Source organism: Rhinopithecus roxellana, chromosome 1 (genome assembly GCF_007565055.1).
Source record: "Rhinopithecus roxellana isolate Shanxi Qingling chromosome 1, ASM756505v1, whole genome shotgun sequence".
Lineage (NCBI taxonomy): Eukaryota > Metazoa > Chordata > Mammalia > Primates > Cercopithecidae > Rhinopithecus > Rhinopithecus roxellana.
Genome location: NC_044549.1, coordinates 83,680,218 through 83,704,445, shown reverse-complemented (window position 1 = coordinate 83,704,445; position 24,228 = coordinate 83,680,218). Strand labels below are relative to the sequence as shown.

Here is a 24,228-nt window from a genome sequence, read left to right as displayed (position 1 = left end):
GGTATATGTGTATTTCATTAGTTGCCAGTGTGGAAAACTCCAGGAGAGAACACCAATATCTGTATTTTCATTTTTTTTTTAAATGGGAGAGCTGGGTCATATTCCCAAATGGCAACAATATGCTATGTGAATAGCAGGTAGCTCTTTAGAGAAGAGTCATGAATATCCAGCTAGGTGCCTTCTCCACCCAGTCCCACTTGTTCATTTATATTTCTTAAAGAGTCCCTAGGGCCATCTGAGTTTGCACCCATGGCCTGGCCCAATAAGTTATTTACTAAGTCAAGTCAATTATTGCCTATGAGGAAGGCATCATTAAAATTACCATCAATACACAAGCTCATGTAATTCTCCCAATAGTCCTGTAGCTTAGATACAATTATTCAGAAAAGGGATGCTACTTACACAAGACCACACAGGTCTGAACCAGATATTACTCTCAATCCTCTATAACTGACACTATACCACAACTGTTCTTCACAAAATTAAATTTTAGGCATCATAAAAATATCTGTGAGTTAATATGAACAGCTACTCCACTTGCTCAAAAGTAAATAAACATCACAAGTGAAAAATTTCTACATGAGCCTCTTAAAACTAAAAATGTAACAATTCCAAAAGAAAGAAGTTGTCTAGGTTAGTCTTTCCACCACTATTGGCAATTGTCTAAGATAAAATCATGTTCCCAATATTATTAACAGTAAAATATGGAGTGATCTTTCTAACCTCCAATCACAACTACACAAACTTTGGTTATTGTCTATAAATAAGAAAGTCACTTCCAAGCCAACCAGAAATATGTATCAAATTGATCACAACCAGTAACAGATTTCTTTGTTCTTTCTCCATTCCCACTGCTTCACTTGACTAGCCTTAAAAACAACAACAACAACAACATACTTTTTTTTAAAATAGGCCAAGTCCCATTACTTGGGAAGGCCAAGCAGGGAGGATAGCTTGATCCCAGGAGTTTGTGACCAGTCTAGGCAACAAAGCAAGACCCCATCGCTACAAAAAAAAAAAAAAAAAAAAAAAGCAAGACCCCATTGCTACAAAAAAAAAAAAAAAAAAAAGAAAAAGAAAAAAAAATGCAACAAAGCAAGACCCCATCTCTACAAAAATAAAAATAAAAAATAGCCAGGCAAGGTGGTTCCAGCTATTCAGGAGGCTGAGGTGGGAGGATCACTTGTGCCCAGGAGTCTGAGGTTGCCACGAGCCGTGATAGCACCACTGCACTCCAGCCTGGGCCACAGGCCCTTGTCTCAAAAATAAAATAAAAATGAAGAAGCAAGCATTAAGTTACAACTTGAGTTAAGGAAGCAAATAAGAAAGTGCATCGTGAGAAATAAGCTTTATAACATAGGCCTTTTATACAGTTGAGTCATTTTTACATACATATTCCATGTGAAACGTAGAAATAAGTTTTGTTTTTTTTCTTTTTTTATAGAAATGGACAAAAGCCCTATTTAAATGTGGTTGGGTACCCATTTTAAAACCTCAGCATATCTACCACCTCTAGTAAAATGTGCCAGCAGCAAGCAGGTGATTAATAAATCCAGAACTTGGAAATGAGTAAGCTTCACAATAACAAAAATATCCACCAAGATAATCCCCAAACCTGGTAGATGGTAGTAAATACCTTGAATGCACAAGCCCTAGGGCCTGCATCTGTGGATCAAATACAGGGGACACTCCAACCATGACACCCCTTTGCTTAAAACATTGTATCATGACAGGGGTAGACCTGATTCCAAAACTTTCCCCCGAGTAAACCCAAAGACCTCCAACTTCCAGATCCAGGTTGAAGAAACCACCTGAACACTGGCTGGTCAGCCACTCAATAGCCCATTGTCATCTATTCCCCGAGCTTTGTGCTTCTGGTCAGCAAATTATCTACTCCACCTCCAACACTCACCATCTGCTTAAGTAGCTCCTAACTCCTTCTTATCAAAAAGATAATTTCTAGGGAGTTTGGTAAGATTTAGGCAAGTTTTCATGACAGAATGCTGCCATGGCATTCAACAGTGTTTATAGGCAAGTTTTCATGACAGGATGCTGCCATGGCATTCAACAGTGTATACTCTACACCGTTCCTGCCCTCTAGGAGCTTCCAGTCCATGAGGAAGGCAATCAATAAGGCAATCAATAAACACATAAAGCAAAAGTTGTATACATGGTTGAACAACATGAAAATGAGGTGAAACACACATGATACAGCCACAGAGAATACAAGGGGGGAAAGAATGTACTTAAGAAAGAGAGACGAGGCGGAGAAAGAAACATCATTTGGAGAAAAGAGACATCATTTTAGTTGAAGGCATTGACAGGGAGAGATGATACGGTTCGAAGACGGGAACAGCACACACAAGGATGTTGAGGCAGTAAAAAGGGTGGCATGCGGAGGCCTCCCTGGTAAATCTTGATGACGTGATGTTGGGGAGAAGTGGGAGGCTGAAGATGCACCAAGTCAGGATCCTTCAGGACCCTAAAGGAACTTGGGAAGGCAATGAAGGACCAACGTGGCAGTCAATATGGTCAGATATATGCCTTCCTTTAAAGCAGTGTTATTGAGATATAACGGTTTTTAGTATAATTACAGACTTGCATAACATTTACTGTAATCTAATTTTAGAACATTTTTACTAATATATGCTTTGTAAAAATGACTCTGCTGGGCAGGGAACAGATTGGAGGCAGGTGGGCAAGAGCAGTGGCTCCTCACCCCGATCCCCAGGGTGAGTCAAGACGAATCATCGTTGAGTGTGTACTTGCACCTGTGCACAGGGGACTGGGGTGGGACTGCTCCTGGAAGAAAAGGTTTAGAAAGCAAAACAAATATTCAGCTCATATATTTATAATTACTTCGCCAAATGTCTAATAAAAGTGCTTTTAGATTTCTTTTGATATTATTTTTACAAACTTCACCTTTGCCCTTCTTCATCTGAATTAGGACTGATCACAAAATGAACTGCTTAGACAGAACAATGGGAACAAAAGAAAAGAGATAAGTTAATGAGAATCAAGCCAAATACAAGTATTCACAAAGAAAATAAGGAAGGAAAGAATACACATTATTACTAAATTTTCCCTTAGCTATATAGTACATAAAACTACACCCTTGATATCATACAAGAAAAAAAACTTCCTGCCTGTGTGATACTTGTAGAGGTACAGAAGGCTCTACTATTGATTTCTGAGGAACCTTACATTAGTGATGATTAAAAATTTTTTTTAAAAAATGGCTGGGCACAGTGGCTCACGCCTGAGGCTGGCGGATTGCCTGAGCTCAGGAGTTTGAGACCAGCCTGGGCAACACGGTGAAACCCCTTCTCTACTAAAATTGGCGTGCGCCTGTAGTCCCAGCTACTCGGGAGGCTGAGGCAGGAGAATCACTTGAGCCCGGGAGGCGGAGCTTGCAGTGAGTCAAGATAGCGCCACTGCACTCCAGCCTGGATAACAGAGCGAGACACTGTCTCCAAAAAAAAAAATCATTGTTTTAACACGGATGTGAGCATGGACTCAATCTCAACTCTGCCTCCCAAAACAATCCTTAAAAGAACTCTTCCATAAGTCAGTGTGAGCACACCTAAGCAAAGGCTAATTCATAAATTAAATCTATCGTTAAGTTGTCTCTGCACAATGAGAAAGATTTTGTCTTTAGCACCTGTTCAGGATGGCTCTGTAATCAAGCATGTGTATTCAGAGACAAATATGCTTTTGGGCTAACAGGTAGAAAAAACACCAAATATACTGCTCTCTTCCTCACTCCAAGTCTGTAGGACCATTTCTTCCCCCTCAAACACAGGCCTCTCATCGGCTTTGTTTGATTCAATCAATGCAGGCCTGTCCCTGGCATTTCAAAGGAAAAAAAAAAAAAAAAACTCAAGGAATTGGAGTTAGTATTGCCCAGGCAACCACTTTAATGTTGCTAGTCAGAATATCCCAGGGCTACAGGTTCATTTTTGTTATCTCCATTTTTATTAGGTGTTAGATTTGCTTCTTTTCCAGCAAGAATGAGGCTGGCTTTGTTCTCTTCAATTGCAGGAAGAAATCATCAGAAGAAGTATCTTGCATTTTGCTTTGCTTGAAGAGGAGTTATTAACTTGAAATAACACAATACGAGTTTCAAGGAAAATAATTTAAAAGGGCTATTACAATCTTAAATAAAGTGATTTAATTAAAAAAATTCTAACCACATAAAAATTTTCGCTAGAGCACATCAAGATGGCTAAAGCACTTATCTCTAGGTCTGTTTAAATAGCTCTAAAAGCAATTTCTTAAATTAATTATATAGGGGGAAATGTTTTGCCTTTTTGGGAAGAAGAGCTATTTAACCGAAGTCCTTTCCTGATGAAGAAACTGCAGCTATTAAAAAAGGGGGGTTTGTTTCCTTTCTCTTTTTTGGCTATGCTTTTTCAAAAACCTCCTCTGGCTCTGACCAATTATGCCGTAAGATCAATCTGAAGAGTCAGAGAGAAAAGCAGTTTGATGACTTTGGAAAGCTCACATCCAAAATTGAAAGTTTCAGTTCAGTATTCCCCCGCCCCCCTCAACATCTATTTGTATACAAGAAGCTGAGTGAAATCAATTTCAAGAACACTTTTCAACTCTGAATTTAAATCCTTTTATGACTCTGCAATACAGTCAATCAAACTTCGGACAGGAAGGAGAATAAAAAGACAGTTTCCTTTTTTTTTTTAAATAAATACACTAATGTTGAAGAGGAATTTTGTATCTTCGGGGGCTTCCCTGACAGGCAAAACTGAACGAAACAAACTGTTCCCTTGATTTATAGACAACAAACGAGAAAGATATAGCGTATGCAGTAAAATACTCGGGAACAAATTGGGACAACCAGGTGCCAAAGCCAAAGAACCGCAGATCACAGAAATCCTGGGTGAAATCTGAAAAATAAACACTCCTTTAAATATTACTTACAAAGGTTTATTAAACGGATTTGCTCTTAAATATCACCTCTGCATAATCAGTGAGTGAGTATTAAGTGAAAAGGTGAGAGAAATAGATGGTATAAGAAGCAAGTGGAAACCTCGAGTTTTTCTTGCATGCCTGTCCATTCATATTCTAGTTAATCTATTCTTTGATATTTAACATAATGGAACCAAACACTAGAGGAGAAAAAAGTCTGCAGATTTAAGTATTTCAGAAATCAGACATGATATCTGAGGTTTATTCAAGAACCAGTGTTTCAGTAAAAGCAAGAAAGAGAAAAAGCACTTTGTAAAATACACTTAAGAAGTTTCTCTTTAATAGTCATGCTCTAACCAGAGAGTTCTTATTAAAATAATTTACCCAAAGTGAACAGATGTTGGCGGGGCCTGGTGGCTCATGCCTGTAATCGCAGTATTTTGGGAGGCCAAGGCAGGCAGATCGCTTGAGCTCAGCTTAGGAAACAACGGTAAGACCCATCTCTACAAAAAATACAAAAATTAGCCAGGTACAGTGATGTGCACCTGTAATCCTAGCTACTTGGGAGGCTGAGGTGGGAGAATCACTTGAGCCTAGGAGGCAGAGGTTGCAGTGAGCCGATATTTTGCCACTGTATTCCAGCCTGGGTACAGAGCAAGACTTTGTCTTGTAAAATAAAACAAAACAAAATAAAATAAAATAAAACAAAGTGAAGAGATGATCAATCTCAGGATGAAATAGTGGAGGGAATAGGGAAATGAGACTAAAGATACTGTGGCAAAAACAAAGATTTTTAATTTATGTTTTGGGAAGAAGTCAGGAATGTTTTTTAAAGCTCCATCTCAATGTCAAAGAAATAAATCCATTCCTAAAATGTCTCCTGCTTTGCTTTAGTTGCCAAAATTCACAAAGAAAATGAGTAATGGTGCTGGTGATAGGTAATGCTTCTTTAGCACTTACCATGTACCAGGAGGCACTGTGCTGATTTATTCAACTGAAATATCTCATTTAATCCTCACCAGAGCTTTCTGGGATAAATGCTCTCATTATTCCCATTTTAAAAGCCAGGCAACCTAGGCACAGAATGGTTAAGGACCTTGCCAAAGTCACATTGCACATGACAGAGAAAGGAATACACACCCAGACACTCTAAACAGATAGAGAAAGGGAAAGGAAGCTCCACTGGACCCCCTCATCAAGTGTGAGGGGCTACAACATAGAAATGAATGGTGTGGAGTTAGTTATTTCACAAAATACAGAAAGTATAAAGACCCAAACATGAAATACCAATATAGAAAATGTTTGAACTAATACAAAGTGACCTTTGACCGGGGTTTCTCCTGGACAATTCAAATTTCATAGAATTTATCTCGAGAACACTACTAGGTACTTAAATGCCCAACCCTGTGTCCCACAAGAAACACAGTATGTTTTTTACTGTCCTTTTAAGAGATTTCACACTGTAAAAACCCTCTAGTTGCACTAAAAATACTATAATAAAAGTGATCATTCCTGAAAATTATTACGAGGCTTGCAAAGAGAATTCTAACACTACAGCCTACACAGGAAGGCATTATGCTAACACCAACTAACTGCTGCGAAAACAATTCACTTTCTTTAAAACAGAAAAAGGGAACGTTCCACGCAGGCATATGTTCACGTTTTAACTGAGCAGTGGGGATAAGAAACAGCCTTCCAAATTGTGCTGTCCGGCACAGTCGCCCCTAGCTAATACAGGATTTCAAATGCTCAGCAAGAAACAAAAAGGCAAAATATCTCATCAACATTTTTAAAATTCTGATTACATGTCAAAATGACATTTTAGATATACTGGGTTATATAAATTATTCTCATTAATTTCACCTGTTTCTTTTTACTTTTTATGTTTGCTGCTATAAAACTTAAAAGGACCTATGTGGGCCAGGCACAGTGGCTCACCACTGTAATCCCAGCACTTTGGAAGGCCAAGGCAGGTGGATCACTTGGGGTCAGGAGTTCAAGACCAGCCTGGCCAACATGGTGAAATCCCCCGTCTCTATTGAAAATACAAAAAATTAGCCAGACATGGTAGTGGATGCCTGTAATCCCAGCTATTCAGGTGGCTGAAGCAGGAGAATCACTTGAACTTGGGAGGTAAAGGTTGCAGTGAGCCAAGATTACACCACTGCACTATAGGCTGGGTGACAGGGCCATACTGTCAAAAAAGAAAGGAAAGGAAAGGAAAAGGAAAAGAAAGGTGGGGCGGGGGAGAGAGAGAGAGAGAAGAAAAAGGAAAACAAAGTACCTATGCAGTTCATGTTCCTTTCCTACTGGACAGTGGAGAACTAAAGAAAAAGCTGGAAAAATAAGTGGGAAAAAGAAATCTCCATCTACAATGTCTGGCATGTGTGGCTTTAAAGCCCTGCATAGCACTATGAAAGGGAGCTTCTGACCAAGCACAGTGGCTCATGCCTGTAATGCCAGCACTTTGGGAGGCCGAGGTGGGCGGATCACGAGGTCAGGAGATTGAGACCATCCTGACCAACATGGTGAAACCCCGTCTCTACTAAAATACAAAAAATTAGCTGGGCGTGGTGGTACATGCCTGTACTCCCAGCTACTTGGGAGGCTGAGGCAGGGGAATCGCTTGAACCCGGGAGGTGGAGGTTGCAGTGAGCCAAGACCGTGCCACTGCACTCCAGCCTAGCAACAGATCAAGACTCTGTCTCAAAAAAAACTAAGTGAGCTTCTGTGTCTCCTTCATGGCACACGTCCTACTAATGCTCCTGCCCCTAAGCACAAAACTAGTCAAACCCTCTGTCTTTCAATTCTCTACCTATCCCATTCCCACAATTTAGGGGAACTCTACTTCTTCTCTTTTCCTTTTCTCTATTCAAGAGAGTGCTAACTCAATGGGGGTAAAAAGTATTTTTATGGAGCCAAATCCTTCCTTGGTCTATTCATTGCTTTAGCAATGGAAATGTGAGGCTCATAAATCCATCAGGAAGCCTAACACCTTGGCTTGGCATTGAATAATGCAGAAACAGTAGAACAGTGTTCAGCAGGTTTTCAGAGGGAACTAAGTTAAAGGGGCCCACAGCAAATACAGAAAATAGGACAATTTCATTATAGTCATTACTATTTCTGAAAAGCAGAACCAAGTGAATCAATGTTGTAACCTAGAAATCCAGTTCCCAAACTTTCAATGGCCACAAACACTCTGCAAGTAGCACGGCTTTGGAACCCCCTTCCCTGAAGTTAACTCTCCCTTTTTCAATAATGTGATAAGTGAACAAAAGCAAACTTTCTTATAAGTCTAGGCACTCCCGGGGGTGCCCAAGTCACCACATGACCATTGGTCTTAGAGTCACCTTTCTAACTTCATGCCTACCTCTCTAAAAGACAGTGTCCCTTAGGGCACATAGTCCTAAATGCCCAAATCACTGGTTTAAAATGTGGATGGAAACACACCCCTCAGATCATGATTCCACTGGACTATTGTGAGGCTTGAGAAGAATATTTTTAACAAACTCCTGTGATCAAATGCAAGTGGTCAACAAACCACTTTCTGGGCAACACTAATTTGCTCAAATCATTAACAATGAAACTCCACTGTCAATGGAAGACAAGAAAAATGAAAATATTTCATAAAATAAGTTTAGAAAAACATTCTTAAATAAGCCCTCTACAATGATGTGTTTGCAGAAAGCCTGGAGATAAAAATGTTTTGCATTTCTTCCTGGTGTGGGTTTTGAAGGTCACAGGACTCACAACAGATGTGGCCTGGTTTGAGCCATAAAGGTCTGTATGGCTAATGACAGTTAGTGTAAAAGCACGACAGCTGAGGCACTGTAGCTGCAACAGTTGGTGGGCTCCAGCCCAGCAGGACAAGCCCCTGGTTCTGCCAACACAGACGGTATCCCTTACAGGCAAGCTGCCCAGGAGTGGCACCAGCCACTTACGTGCCCCGTGGTGGTCACAAACCCCTTCAGTCAAAGAAATCGCAGCAGACCTAAGGAAGACCCATCTCAACATATCTCAGGTGCAAAATAAGACACACTATCATTTTCATGGAGCAAATGAAATGAACCACCACGTTACGGGCAACAATCTTGGGAGCCATGAAACTAATCAATCATTATATTATCACAGATCAAGGCATTTCCATGATAAATTCTTCTTTTAATAGCATTTATTGCTTTTTCTGATAATAAAAGCAATAAATATTCACTATAGAAGCACATTAGGCAAAGTACATTAATGAGCAGAGTACATTAAACAGGCAAGAGAGTACCTAAAAAGCATAAACAAGAAAATAAAAATAACCATAACCACTGTTCCAATTTCAGTGTACTTTCCTCCTTTGTTCTAAAAATCACTAGGCTCATGTTTTAAACGCATGGTGAATTGTTAAAAAACGAGCATGTTAAACCATATAACTCCCCAAATGAAAGAATGTGTAAAAGTAAAGCTCGTTTCCATAAAAATTAAAAGTACTGCCACTAACAGGCCGTGTAACTTTGCCCAAACCTACTCCCTTGTCTGTGGAAGCAGAGGACTGGGAAAATGATTGCTATGGTCACAAGATCTTACAAGGTCTAAATTAACTATTTACCTTTATCGTTGAGTAATCTAAATCGACCCAGAGCAAACACGGCAAACTGATAGCCTACTCTATGAAACCCAAAAATATAGCAGTTTGTAAATGTCAATCAGTTGCCAACCTTTACAAACGGGAAAGGACACAGGACAATCAGACTTTACTCCTTCCTTTAAAAATGTTGGTATCAAGCCATCCTGAAACATATGACAACAACTGGCCCAGATGCACAGTTGTGGGCCATCTTCACTTAGTACATATGTTCTCCCCTTCACCACTGCCCCTACTAATCACTATTCTCCCCTCAGCTGGGATGCCAGGTATCAGCTGCCAGTTACCCTTGCTCCTGTACTTAATTCTGTAAGCCCCTTTAGTGACTTACAGGGAGCCTCTCTGGTTTTTTTTTTTTTTTTTTTTTTTTTGAGACAGGGTCTCTCTCTGCATCCCAGACTGGAGTGCAATGGTGCAATCTCATCCCACTGCAGCCTCAACCTCCCAAGCTCAAGTGATTCTCCCATCTCAGACTCTCAAGTAACCAGGACAACAGGTACATGCCACCATTTCCAGCTTTTTGTGTGTGTGTGTGGGGGGGGGGGGGTACAGATTAGGTCTCACTATGATGCCCAGACTGGGCTCAAACTCCCGGGCTCAAGCAAGCCTTCCATCTCAGCTTCACAAAGTGTTGGAATTATAGGCATGCACCACCAGGCCTGCTCCCTAGTCCTTTTAAGCATATGGGTTTTCAAATATGTTAGAGCACCTAAGATATAAAATAATAAGATACAAAAAATACATAGCTCTTAGCTAGATCATCTTAATTGAAAACTTACTGTGTGCGTGCTAGATACCTTTTTTTTTTTTAACTTGTTTTCTTGAGAGAGGGTCTTGCTCTGTCTTCCAGGCTGGAGGGCAGTGGTGCAATCAGAGATCACTGCAGCCTCTAACTCCTAGGCTGAAATGATCCTCTTGCCTCAACCTCCCGAGTAGCTGGGACTACAGGCACACGCGACCACACCCAGCTAATTTTTTAATTTTTTTGTAGCGATGGTCTCATGCTATGTTGACCAGGCTGGTCTTGAGCTCCTAGTCTCAAGTGATTCTCCTGCCTCAGCCTCCCTCCCAAAGTGTTGGGATCACAAATGTGCACCACCATACATAGCTTTCAATCCTTTATTTTAACCCTTTACTCCTCACAGTATCCTTTTAAAGTAAGCACCAGACTTGCTCAAGGTCGCACAGGTGTGTGCTGAGGCATATCCACCTAACTCCAAGTTCAAGACAGCGAAGAAAGTAAATCATTCGGGACTCTGTAATTCACTCCTCTCCAATAGCCTGTTCCACTTTGCCAGCATGCTAGGCAAATTTGAGAGGCATAAATGCACTCTAACAAGATGAAAGAAAGACATGGAGATGGAAATGGGGCTGAAAGTGGCAAACGTCAACAGAGAAGAAGAAATACAATGAAAATATCACAAATGCTTCAGCTACCAGCTGGTAAAGTGCTTCACCTGACAAACAGGTAGACCAGCCTTCCACACCACACCAAAGCAACACTGTAAAGTGATAAAACCCAGGCATTACCAGTAGCCAAGAAGCTTCGCAAACTGCTGAGGAGAAAAATTCTCCAAAATTGGAAATAATGAGAAGACATCATGACCTTTCAATGTCATGGTAGGTGAAGAATTTAACAAGCTCACCTCAAATTATTTAGTTACCTAGAACATATCATTGTTTGACTTGATATTACTGTGATTAAAGGTAAGACTTGGTGACCTTACACATTAACCTGTAGATTTATACGCAGTTTAAAGAAAGAAAAACAGTGAGCAGTTGTATTACCCTGTAGGACATTAACCAGTGTTGGCTGTAACCCTAGTAGTCATATTCTGGCATGCTTTTGTAACTTATTAATACACAGTTCCTCAAAATGTCCTTTAAACCAACTTTACTTGATTATTGTTTGCCTTATTAATGATTTGCATTTGACATGTATTCATTTTGTTTGTATAAAAGCCATGGTTTTAACTTTTTGATATGGGCCGGGAACAGTGGCTCATGCCCATAATCCCAGCACTTTGGGAGGCCGAGCCAGGCAGATCACCCGAGGTCAGGAGTTTAAGACCAGCCTGGCCAACAGTCCAAAACCCTGTTTCTACTAAAAATACAAAAAAAATTAGCTGGGTGTGGTGGCAAGCATCTGTAATCCCAGCTACTTGGGAGGCTGAGGCACAAGACTCTCTTCAACCTGGGAGGCAGAGGTTGCAGTGAGATGAGATCACACTACTGCACTACTCCATCTCAAAAAAAAAAAAAGAAGGAGAAGAAAATTATGATTTTACACTGCAACGACTTAAACCACTTTCCCAAACAACTTGGGCTCCAGGCCTATCCCTCTCCCCTCCTGCATTCAAAACTACAGCACTCAGAAAAATGCCACAGAAAATCAACAGCTCAATCTGAGTAAGTTGGAACAGCTAAACAAATCATAAATTCAAGGGAACTGTCAATCTAACAAAGAAGATTTCTGGGGATGCAAAAATACAACAATAATAATCCTTAATGGCAAAACTTCAGGCATCAAAACAGGCAATTTAGGGGACATGCACTGGAGAAGATACAATTCTATCAGCAGTGTTTAACGGATTATTAAATGGCTTTGTGGGTATCTTATATGTCCTAGGTAGGAAAGCACCTACTTACAATTGTATTTAGCAGTTTTTTTGTGTTATCCATTTAATGGCAGTATATTTCCATTATACAAATTCTGAGTACAAGTGAGATTTATTTCCCTCAAATTAGCTCAATTTCTCTAGATACACTCTAACAACCAAATCCTATGTATTTTCAACCATTAACCCATACATAGCTCTATCAATGCTGAAAAGGATCCCAGCAAGTCATAAATCAAAAGACCCTTTCACTTGAGAGAGATGGTAAAGCAGACAGCAGGACAAGCGGAAGCCCCAAAGCAAAGCCACTACACATAAACCACAGTAATGAAACTTGACTGAAGTCTGAAGATAAGAACTGCCGCTCTGTGCAGATTGATGTCACAAGGTCATAGAGTATGATGATTCATTGGAAATATTTAAACTAGAGAGGTTAGATTAAATGTGTGAGGAAGGCCTGTTCTCTACCACTCATCCCAGCCAGTCATAGGCTTCTGGCTCTTCTCCAACTAACACTCAACAGTGCCTTATTTGATACCAGTGAGGCAAAAACCCAGCTTTGTTGATACCACATACCTATCATACCCAAGTCAGACAGGACTGAAGGATCAGAGAACTCTCCTGCTGGGCCAGGCCTCGTTCTCTCCATCTGACTCAAAATTGGATTCCAGAAAAGGAATAAAACAGATGATAAGACATTACCAATCCGTTAGAACTGGCCCTCAGGATTAAACGTGCCACATGAAAGGGAAGATTTCTCAAGGAGTGCTGTGGTCATTTGCAGTGAACACAGTAGCCATTCCAAGCCAAAAAAAAAAAAAAATGGTAGGGGAAGTGCTGGAGGTAGGCAGGGAATCAAGTCTTCAAAAAAACAGAAGAATAGAGTGGGTAGAATCACTCTATCCAAATTCAAGACTTGTTCTATATCTGAAGTTATCAAGATGATGTGGCATAGGCAGAGATTCAGGCATAAAGATCAATGGAACAGAATAGAGAACCCAGAAGGAGACCCACAGAGTACGGCCAACTGATTTCTGAAAAAGGTGCAAAGGCAATTCAATGGAGGAAAGACAGTCTTTTCAACAAATGGCGCTGGAGTAATCGGATATCCATAGACGAAAAAAAAAAGTGTACCTATATACCTCGGCCTTTAGGCGGCCGAGGTGGGTGGACCACTTGAGGTCAGGAGTTCCAGATCAGCCTGGCCAATGTGGTGAAACCCTGTCTCTATTAAAAATACAAAAATTAGCCAGAAATCACTTGAACTCAGGAGGTGGAGGTTGCAATGATCCCAGACCACGCCACTGCACTCCAGCTTGGACAACACAGCAAGACTCCATCAAAAAAAAAAAAAAAAGTGTATCTCAACCTAAATCTCACAGCTTACACAAAAATTAACTCAAAATGGATTGTACATTTAAAGTATGAAACTTATAAGTGGTAAAAAAGGAGAAGAGAAAATTTTCTGTAACTGGTGCTTGGTGAAGAGTTTTCAGATATGACAACAAAAGCATTAGCCAGAGGGAAGAAATTAATCAATTAGATGATTTCATTCAAAGTAAGAATGTTTGCGCTATAAAGAGCCTTGGTGAGAGAAAGTGGGAACAGGCTCTATATTGATAAAAATATTTGCAAACCACATATCTGATGGGGGACTACTATCTAGAATGTGTGAAGAACTCTCAAAACTCAACAGTAAAAAGAAATCCAGTAAGAAAGTGGGCAAAAGACACAAAGAGAGGACAGCAAATGAGCACATGAAAGGATATTCAGTATCATTAGCCATCAGGAAAATGCAAATTGGGACCACACTGAGATATCACTGCATACCTATCAGAATCGCTAAAATAAAAAAATAATGGTAATACCAAAAGCTGCAAGGAGTGGATGCACAAAAACTGGATCTCTCATGCATTGCTGGTGGGAGTGTGGAGTGGGAAAGGTACTCTGGAAGAGCTTGGCAGTAAAAAAAAACCTAAATATACATTTACCATACACCCCAGCAACTGTATTCTGGGGTGTTTATCCCAGGGAAGTGAAAACTTATGATCATCCAAAAACGTGTACACACTGTTAATATTTGACTTTGTAACAGCTAGGAAGTGAAAACAACCAAAATCTCCCTCAAAAGGTGAAAGGTTAAACCAACTGTGGTGCATCCACGACATAGAATACTACTTAACAATAAGGCCAAGCAAAACTATTGGCACACCATGACTTGGATGGAGATCAGGGGCACTATGAAAGTCACATACTATATACATATTATATGAATCTATGTATATAACTTTTTTTTTTTTTTTTTTTTTTTTGGAGATGGGAGTCTCACTCTGTCACCCAGGGTGGAGTACAGTGGCATTAATTCAGCTTACTGCAACCTCTGCCTCCCGTGCCTTGGCCTCCCAAGTAGGTGGGGTTACAGATGTCAACCGCCATGCCCAAGCTAATTTTCATATTTTTAGTAGAGACAGGGTTTCACCATATTGGTCAGACTGGTCTCAAACTCTTGACCTCAAGTGATCCACCCGCCTCAGCCTCCCAAAGTGCTGGCATTATAGGGATGAGCCACAGGACCCAGCCCAATATTCTCAAAATGACAAAATGAGAGATGTAAGGCACATTAGTGGATGCCATGATTTGGAGATAATAGAGGGAAGGATGTATGTGATTATAAAGGGGTAGAATGAGGGAAATCTTTGTGACATGGGCATCATCCAGTATGCTGACTTCAGCAGTGGTTACACAACACATGAGATAAAATGTCCACGAACTACAAACATATATTGTGCCAATATCAAACTCCTGGTTTTGATATTGCACTGTAATCCTATAAGATGGAACCACTAGAGAAAACAAAAAAAAGGGGTATATGGGACTGCTCTGTACTATCTTGGCACCTTCCTGTGAATCTATAATTATTTCAAAATTAAAAGTTAATGATATTTTTAATATGTATCTCTTCTAAAGATAACATAACAGCCATCATTTTTACTTTCTATCCAACCTTTTTTGATAAAAACAAGGACCTCATAACATAAGAAAATATATATTTAAAGACAATGAGACCATGGGAATTTCCCTTTTCTTGTTTCACCAAAAATGTGCACATGTATCCTACTTATAATGGTAATACCAAGGGCAAGGGAAGGAGGAAGATGAGGGCAGATAAAACTTACCAACTTCTTAGAAAGATATCTCCACAGATAATCAGGCCATGAAAATTAATGCTGTTGTGACAGTAAAAAGGAAAAAAAAAAAGTAGAAAAGTCACCGTGCCTTTAAATCTGTTAACTTCCTGTCGATCATCCAATAAAATACTGGGAAATAAAACAAAAGTTTATTACTACAGATTACCAGGCCTTTGAACAATGTACCAATTAAAGGATGGATTATATAAATTCTGTAACCAAGACATTTCCTGAAAATAAAGGAGACAGGAAATCAGAATAGTCCTAAATATTTGACTTAGGCTGAATACTGCATAGTTCTAACCTAGGGTTGGGTCACAAAACCAACTCCTCTAAATTTATCATCAACCTCTGCTCACCCTGACAAACCCACTTCCCAAATAATTTTTTAAGTTCCACTTGTATCTTTCAAATCATTCAAAGTAAAACATTACTTTCAGAACTCCAACATGAGCTGGCACCTTTATACCGTTCTTAAGAACAGAAAATACATTTCCATGATTGAATAACTATGTATTAGGCATCCTGTGTGCCAGATAGTACACCCCATATTAAGGAAAATTTTAAAAGCAGTTTAAAAATTTAACCAAAATAAACAGACATAACATAAAATTCACCGTTACTCATTTCCTAACAAAAATTACAATTTCACTTTGAAGTTATAGTACTGAAATTAAAGGAAAACAGGACTAGAAATTTGATAGTGACTTTCATATTTTATATAGTTGCTTTAAATATAAGCCTTACAGGGAGACTTATGCATAAACAGAGTTCCAAAACCCCAATTCTAATTCTAGCAAGTGGGCTGGATGCCCTATCCTGTATCTGATCCCCTCCCTTATCCCGACTGCTTCCTTTGCTACATCAAAAACAATTTAGTGTCCAAATTTCCCTTCAGCTCAACTGCAAACTTTGCTATGGTTTGAATGCATCCCCCAAAGTTCAGGTGTTAGAAACTTGACCCCCAGTGCAGCGGTGTTGAGAGGTAGAGCCTAAAGAATGTATTTGGCCCACGGGGGCACTGGCCTCATGAATGGATTATGAAGGGAAGGAGTTCATTATAGAAAGACTAGTTTGGGCCGTGTGTGTGTGTGTGTGTGTGTGTGTGTGTGTGTTGTCTCTCTTTGCCCTTCCACCGTTTGCTATGGAAGGACACAGCAAGAAAGCCCTCACCAGATTCCAGCTCCTCAATCTTTGACTTCCCAGCCTCCAAAACCATAAACCAATAAATTTCTGTGCCTTATAAATTACTCAGTCTGTAGTAATCTGTTATAGCAGCACAACATAGATTAAGACAAGCTAAAGGGCCCGAATTGGTCTACTCCTTTTTCTGCTGGTCTCGACACAACACTTCATGTTGCCACATCTTGTCATACTAAAGAGAACCACTCTAAAGCTAAATCTGATCCACAGATGACAGAGCAGAAACTCAGAAACAATCTGAGGTTCCAGTGAAGTTCACTGTTCACTGATTGCCTGGAAATACACTACCTCTGGATCTCCAGTATGTATACTAACTTATTTCTTTATTTTCTCATTGTTCTGAGTTGGGTCTTTCCTTACTTGAACCGAGAGCATCCCAGGTGACACATGGATTGTGCTTACATGGCAGCCCTAGCCAGGGGGTGACCTCTATAGATTTTAAGGAAAAACAAAGTTCTCCAGGAATTTCTTGACTTAGGAAAATATGCAGGACATGGGTGATAAATATGAAAAACAGGACACAAAGTTATCCAAAAATATAATGTTCTTCTTGATTGTTAAATTATTATATAATATTCCATCTTATAGATGGTCAAACCTCAGTCGGCTGATGTGACTTTGTGCGAGTTAGAAAAGGTACCGCCTTGTCTAGACAAATCTCTACCATCTTCCAGGATAAAGGCCCAAAAACTGCACTCAATTGCATAGTGTCTCTGTAGTGAATGATACCTCCAACTAGAGGCACCTCTAACCCAAACTTCTAGGAAGCCACTGTATCCTTGAACTTATCACCAAATATTAAATGGTTAGCAACACAAAACTGATGACACGATATTATTTAAAGCCCTAAAATAGTTCAGGGTGCAATTCTAATGTAGGCACCCATCTGAAACAGTAATCAATTCTCAAGTAGTATCAGAGAGTGGCCAGTGACCAGAAACAGAAATGTACAATAATTCCAGCTAGGGAAGAATCAACACTGAAGGGTAAAATTTGGTGCAAATTTATTATGCTTGGTTAAATTTACAATGCAGTTGAAAGGCAAGAAGAAGTTAAATAATCCTGTAAGACAATCACCAGAGAGATGTCTGATTAAGTGCCAGCAAACAGAATAGACAATAAATTAAAATTACAAGCAAGAAGAGTGGACTTAAAGACATCACAGCTAAAATACTTAAATAATCAAGGCCATCGTAGCAGAAACAAGTGACAAATCTAATCGTCTAAGTTATAATGGCCAGTGTCTTGCCACCGGATAATATTTCTAAAGCCTCTAACTGCATTTTCCATTGATGGGGATTAATCCATCAATGGACGTCAGCTTTAGAAATCTAGCTACATCAGAAATACAGGTCTCTCTTCCGGCATTATTTTAATACACTCAATCATTGTGTACTTTGCACCAACCACGTCCTGGACATACAGCAGTGAAAGAAACTGAAGAAAATTCTTGCCATCCAAACCTCATCTATGATGTCAGAAGTCAGGACAGTAGCAGCCCTTGAAGTAGGAAGAGGGGAGCCTGGGGAGGCCTTGGGGAGTATTAATGATACTGTTTTTTCATATGGGAGTTGGTTACATGGCTGTGTTCAAATATTGTGATTATTCATTGAGCGGTTCACTATAATGTGTGCATTTTTCCACATGCATGTTACAATTCGAGTTTAAAAATTCCCCTGTTGGCCGAGTGTGGTGGCTCACACCTGGAATCCCAGCACTTTGGGAGGCTGAGGCAGGTGTATCACTTGAGGTCAGGAGGTCAAAACCAGCCTGGTCAACATGGTGAAACCCTACCTCTCCCAAAAATACAAAAATTAGCTGGACATGGTGGTGCGTGCTATAATCCCAGCTACTTGGGAGGCTGAGGCAGGAGAATTGCTTGAACCCGGGAGGTGGAAGCTACAGTGAGCCAAGATCCTACCACTGCACTCCAGCTCCAACCTGGGGGACAGTGCAAGAATCTGTCCTAAAAATAAAAAAATCCCTTGTCATCATGGTGTTTACCTCCTAAAGCAGGACAGAGGAGGGATAAACAATGAACAAGACAAAGTAAAACATATAGAATGACAAATGGTGCCCAGGAGAAAAAAAGCAGGGAGAGGAGACAGGACAAGTCAGGACTGCGCTATAAAGTGAGCAAGAGCAGCCAGCGAAGGCCTTAGGAAAATGTGACATTTGAACGAAGACTCACAGAAGCAGTCAAGAGTACGTTCAGTCTCAGAAAAGAACGTTCCAGGAAAGGGGAGAGCAATTACAAAACAGTGAGGCACAAGGGTGTCTGGGAAGTGTGAAGAACAGGAGGAAGGCCAGGGTTGCTGGAGCAGAGTGAGTGAGTGAGTGATGATCAGACTCAACCTATCTGTAAACCCTGCTTTTCCAAACCCCAAACACACATGGCCTCAATTTAGAGAGAAGACTTCAGAATTGGTTAACTGCTGGGAGGAAGAAACAGGATGAAGGATTAAGAAAAGGGAAAAGGGAGGGTAAGGGAGGGTAAGTAACCACGACAGGAAAGGGCCAGTGACCAGTCGGGTTTATTTCACCTCCCTGTTCCCTTTCTCTGCGACTGCCAAGCCTGCTGACAAGCACACCACCGAAGGCTGTATCATAGAGGAAAACTGGCAGTGTGGAGACCCGGGAGAGCCAAGAGTCACTACAAAGGACAGAGAAGAGGGGCACGTACCGTGAGTATGCACTCCCCACACACTTTAGCAAGAAAAGGCCTCGACACCAGTCATCCCCACAACTCCCAGCTAGAGGCCCAAGTCTGCAGGGGCTTGATAAATACTTGAGAACACTTGCAGTATTCTCTTTTAATTTAAGAAATTAAGTCCAGGACCTTTCCTCGATTACATCTTCATAGAAAACATAAGTCAACGAACAAATTCCTTCTCCCAAATTTCTACAATTCATACCCAATTGCCATTCTTCTCTCTCCATTTTAAGATTGTATAGTTCCGTAGCAGGCAAAGCAACACAATGTCTCGTGTCTGGAATCCTTGCTGTTTGGGAAAGCTTTTGCAAGAGGAGAAGTGGAAATCCTTGCCTAAAATGAAGTTTGGGAATTTCTATTGGATTTTAGTGAGTCAGATGATGGCTGGTATCTGTACCATTCTTGATGGATTGCTGGGGACAATCCATTAAGTCAAAGCTATAACAGGTACGAATTCAATGTCGATTGTTTATCCCCTTTCAACTTAAGAACCCAAAATCCAAATTCACTGTGTGTGTTGCAATTCAATGACTGCTGGGAAGTCAATAGCATTGAATTCCATGCTTCTATTACAAATGGGAAAAGACTAGATGAGGGCAGGGCACCAGGCCAAAAAGGTTATCAAAACCTTTCTGCAAAGTCCATTTCTATCCAGCGAAATTATCAGCCTGTCTTACGAGTCTCTGGGCCACTTCAATGCCCATTGCCTTCGCAAGTCCCTGGTTTCTAATTGCTTTAAAAAAGTTACTAAGTTACAGTAGCACAGAAGACAGAATACAAGCTGCTTTTGGAGACACCCTTTTCCTGATTTTGTTTCAAAGCAACAGAGACACAGGCGAAAATTCCACCTTCTGTGCTTTCTGCTTACTCCCATAACTACTATAAAACAGTCTCAGATTTTAAAACTAAAGGAAGGTCACACCACAATGTCACAAGATTGTGTACTTTTTTAACCCGCTAAAGCTAGATATGTGTTAAAGTGGATCCACACCTTCTCCAGCATACAGTTTCAATCAACCTGGCATTTTTCCATTCATTTCTATGGACGACTACAGCTTGCTAAAATGAAAAGTAGCTAAGAATATAAAATGAATTTTTAAAACTAAAGCAATGTCAATGATCTAACAAATTATTCCCTGAATGAAGTTTCCAAATCTGTCTTGGTTTTCTGAGTCTTAGTTTTTTGGTTTTTGTTTTGCTTTTTTTTTGAGACAGAGTCTCTCTCAGTCACCCAGGCTACAGTGCAGTGGCATGATCTTGGTTCCCTGCAACCTCTGCCTCCCAGTCAAGCAACTCTCCTGCCTCAGCCTCCCAGGTAGCTGGGACTACAGGTGCCCATGCCACCATGGCCGGCTAATTTTTTTTATTTTTAGTAGAGACAGGGTTTCACCATGTTGGCCAGGCTGGTCTCAATCTCCTGACCTCAAGTGATCCACCCACCTTGGCCTCCAAAGTGTTGGGATTACAGGCGTAAGTCACCACACCCAGCCGAGTCTATTTACAAAGCTATATGTCTGGGTCAAACAGTAGCTTAATATGTTCTAATACCTACAATAAAACACAATTTTTTTTTTTTTTTTTTTTTAATTTTTTTGAGACAGGGTCTGGCTCTGTCACCAGGCTGGAGTGCAGTGGCTCGATCTCGGCTCACTGCACCTCCACCTCCCAGGTTCAAACGATTCTCCTGCCTCAGCCTCCCAAGTAGCTGGGATTACAGGCACACACCACCACGCCCAGCTAACTTTTTTTGTATTTTTGGTAGAGATGGGATTTCACCATGTTGACCAGGATGGTCTCGATCTCTTGACCTCATGATCCGCCTGCCTCAGCCTTCCAAAGTGCTGGGATTACAGGCATAAGCCACCACACCTGGCCCACAAATCATTCTTTATAGTAACACCTACTAGTTCTCCTTCAAGTAAAAAAAGTGTATGTATATCAGTTTACTCATTGTGGGAAAACACAAGAGTGATTTTGAGGCAGAGACCTCTCAAGTTCTGGGCCTATTGCCTTTGGCCATGAAAACTCAGTCCTTAGTTTCCTCATCTGTAAAATGGGAATAATAACAATATGTACCTCAAAGGGTTATGGTCAGGATGATGCATTCATTGAATATAGGAAGCATGAATAAATTGTAACCATTACTATTATTGCTACTATTTTTCTTTCCTGTGGGCATTCAGAGACTAAGCACAAAAGGCAGACAAAAATGGCTTGTATGGACTATTTGACTTTAAAAACATAAAAATCTTACAGGCCGGGTGCGATGGCTCAAGCCTGTAATCCCAGCACTTTGGGAGGCCGAGGTGGGCTGATCACTAGGTCAGGAGATCAAGACCATCCTGGCTAACACGGTGAAACCCCGTCTCTACTAAAAATATACACACAAAAAAATTTAGCCGAGCGTGGTGGCGGGCGCCTGTAGTCCCAGCTACTCGGGAGGCTGAGGCAGGAGAATGGAGTGAACCCGGGAGGTGGAGCTTGCAGTGAGCCGAGATCGAGCCACTGCACTCCAGCTTGGGCGAGAAAGTAAGACTCCGTCTCAAAAAAAAAAAAAAAAAAAAAAAAAAACCTTTACAACATGTGAATCCAAGAAACAGTTATATAAAAATTAAATAAGAGCATCAGTATATTTTTGCAATAAAAGTTTAAGACAAAGAAACAAGTCACCATAACAGGTTATGAAGCCCATGTCCCTGGGAATTTTTATTTTTTATTTATTTTTTGCTGAGATGGAATCTCACTGTGTTGTGGAGTGCAGTGGCACGATCTCCGCTCACTGTAACCTCTGCCGCCTGGGTTCAAGTGATTCTCCTGCCTCAGTCTCCCGAGTAGCTGGGATTACAGGTGCCTGCCACTGCGCCCAGCTAATTTTTGTAGTTTTTGGTAGAGATGGGGTTTCACCATCTTGGCCAGGCTGGTCTTGAACTCCTGAGCTCGTGATCCACCCACCTTGGCCTCCCAGAGTGCTGGGATTACAGGCGTGAGTCAACACGCCCAGCTGGGAGTTTTTATTTAAAAAGTAAGCAAGTATTTTTACCAGGTAGTTTACTAGAGTTTGTCTTTTAGCCCTAAAATGCTGTGAATTCAGGACACTTCATAACCCAACAATAAGAACAGATAATGAGAGAAAAAAGAGTATGCATCGGGGACACATAAGATGAGTAATAAATATACCACTTTCTTTATGAAAAGGGACAATAATTTCTTTATCCATGTGTTCTTGACTTAAATAATAATAATACACAATGCTTCTAAAACAGACTGTTATCCCACAGGGTAGACGATCTTTTGTTTTGTCTTTTTGCTTTGTAATAAGAAATTGATTTCTCTCTCCTAGTTGAGAGACATCTTTGATAAACAACAAAATTCACTGTCTTAACAAGATATTAGGACTCTATGGGTAAATTATTCATGAAAAAGAAAAAACATTAAATTACCACAAAATAGCACTTCAGAGGCAGAAACATACTTCTGCAGAGTTCAAGATGACGTTAGAGGAACCTCAGGGTTGAGATGTGATCCCCAATTCTGGGAAAAGAGCAAACAAACCATTCCCTAAAGAGTTATAAAGGAAAAGGGAGTGGCGGTGGCAGACAGCTGAGAACTTACAGCCATTTCTGAAGCTTCCCTGTGATTCTGGATGCCGTCACACTGGATGCATTTCAGTGCTGTCAGCACCCTCACCACGGGAGACCCTCTCCATCCAGTATGTCATTATGCTCCTCTTATGTCTAGGAGTATACCCTACACAAAGTAGTGGGTACTGACTCTGCTTAACTATCCGGGGACTAATAAATACAGAGTAAGCACTAGCTTCTTGGATAGCAGAGATTTAAAGATCAAAAAGAAGAAAAAAAAAAAAAAAAAGGCGGTTGGTGGGAAACCAGCATACACCCTATTCCATTTCTAATCTGGAGAGCACAGAGGCGTGTGATCATGTGTCATCATCATTGTCTTCTTTTACTTCTTTCCTGTTTTCTCTATTTTGGTTGCTCAGAATTCATCCCTCATCCTACCAGCAGCTTCATTTCCTTTTTGGAAACCTGTGCTCCCTCCACTGCAGGCAGTTCGGCCGTCAACCCAGCTGCACTCACTCCTGCTCCAGCAACCACTGGCCAAGAACCAGGGCCTTCCTCCACCCAACCCAGTAAAGTGAGGGGGCAAGACGTATGATCTGGGCCTCACCAACTGGACAGACACCTTCCTGAAGACCAGTCGCGGTGGCTCATGCCAGTAATCCCAGCGCTTTGGGAGGTCAAGGTAGGTGGATGTCTTAAGCCCAGGAGTTTGAGACCAGCCTGGGCAACATGGCAAAACCTGGTCTCTACAGAAAAAATACAAAAATTAGCCAGATGTGGTGGCTCATACCTGTAGTCCCAGCTACTAGGGAGGCTGAAGTGGGAGGATGGCTTAAGTCTGGGAGGTGGAGGTTACAGGGAGCCATGATCATGCCACTACATTCCAGCCTGGAAAAAGGGCAACCCTGACTCAAAAACAAACACATAAGCAAACAAAAAAGAATGAGCTCCTTCAGGGAAAAAAAAAAACAAAAACAAAAACAAGCAGGAGATGATTCTCTCTGTAGCAGAAGCTGTACCTATGACCAGACCTTCCCGGCTTTAAGTATGCTGTCCTCTAGCACTGGCTTCCCAGACTCTGGAATTCCTTGCCCATGACCAGCAATGTTTCTTCAGTTTGTCTCTCTATTCTAGGAGCTTCTTGTAACCTTCCAAAACACTTCAACTGAGTTACTCAGATTTGATTTCTCTTTGTGAACAAAAAATCCAAAGTCACCCTTACAAAGAAAAAGACAGTGATCTATTTGTCAAGATTAGACTCAAGTACCAGTGATGGAAAATATCAAAACAGGAGTAGCTAAAACAAGATACTTCTTGTAACTTGTAAATTCTCTCTACCACTAATACAGTTCAGAGGTAGGGAAGTCTGGGA

General features: G+C 40.8%; 1 protein-coding gene across 3 annotated transcripts in view; it reads right to left on the bottom strand.

The window, feature by feature from the left end:
• Nucleotides 1-24,228, bottom strand: part of PTPRG (protein tyrosine phosphatase receptor type G) — a 744,286-nt gene that overhangs the window by 564,701 nt on the left and 155,357 nt on the right. The window contains exon 1 of one of the 3 annotated variants that reach the window (XM_030927161.1): nucleotides 19,478-19,529. The exons of the other annotated variants lie outside the window; for them this stretch is intronic. Within the exon in view, the coding sequence (XP_030783021.1) occupies nucleotides 19,478-19,502 (25 nt within the window). The 5' untranslated portion in view covers nucleotides 19,503-19,529. Of the gene's footprint in view, nucleotides 1-19,477; nucleotides 19,530-24,228 lie in introns of those variants that run through there. 3 annotated transcript variants of the gene reach the window in all.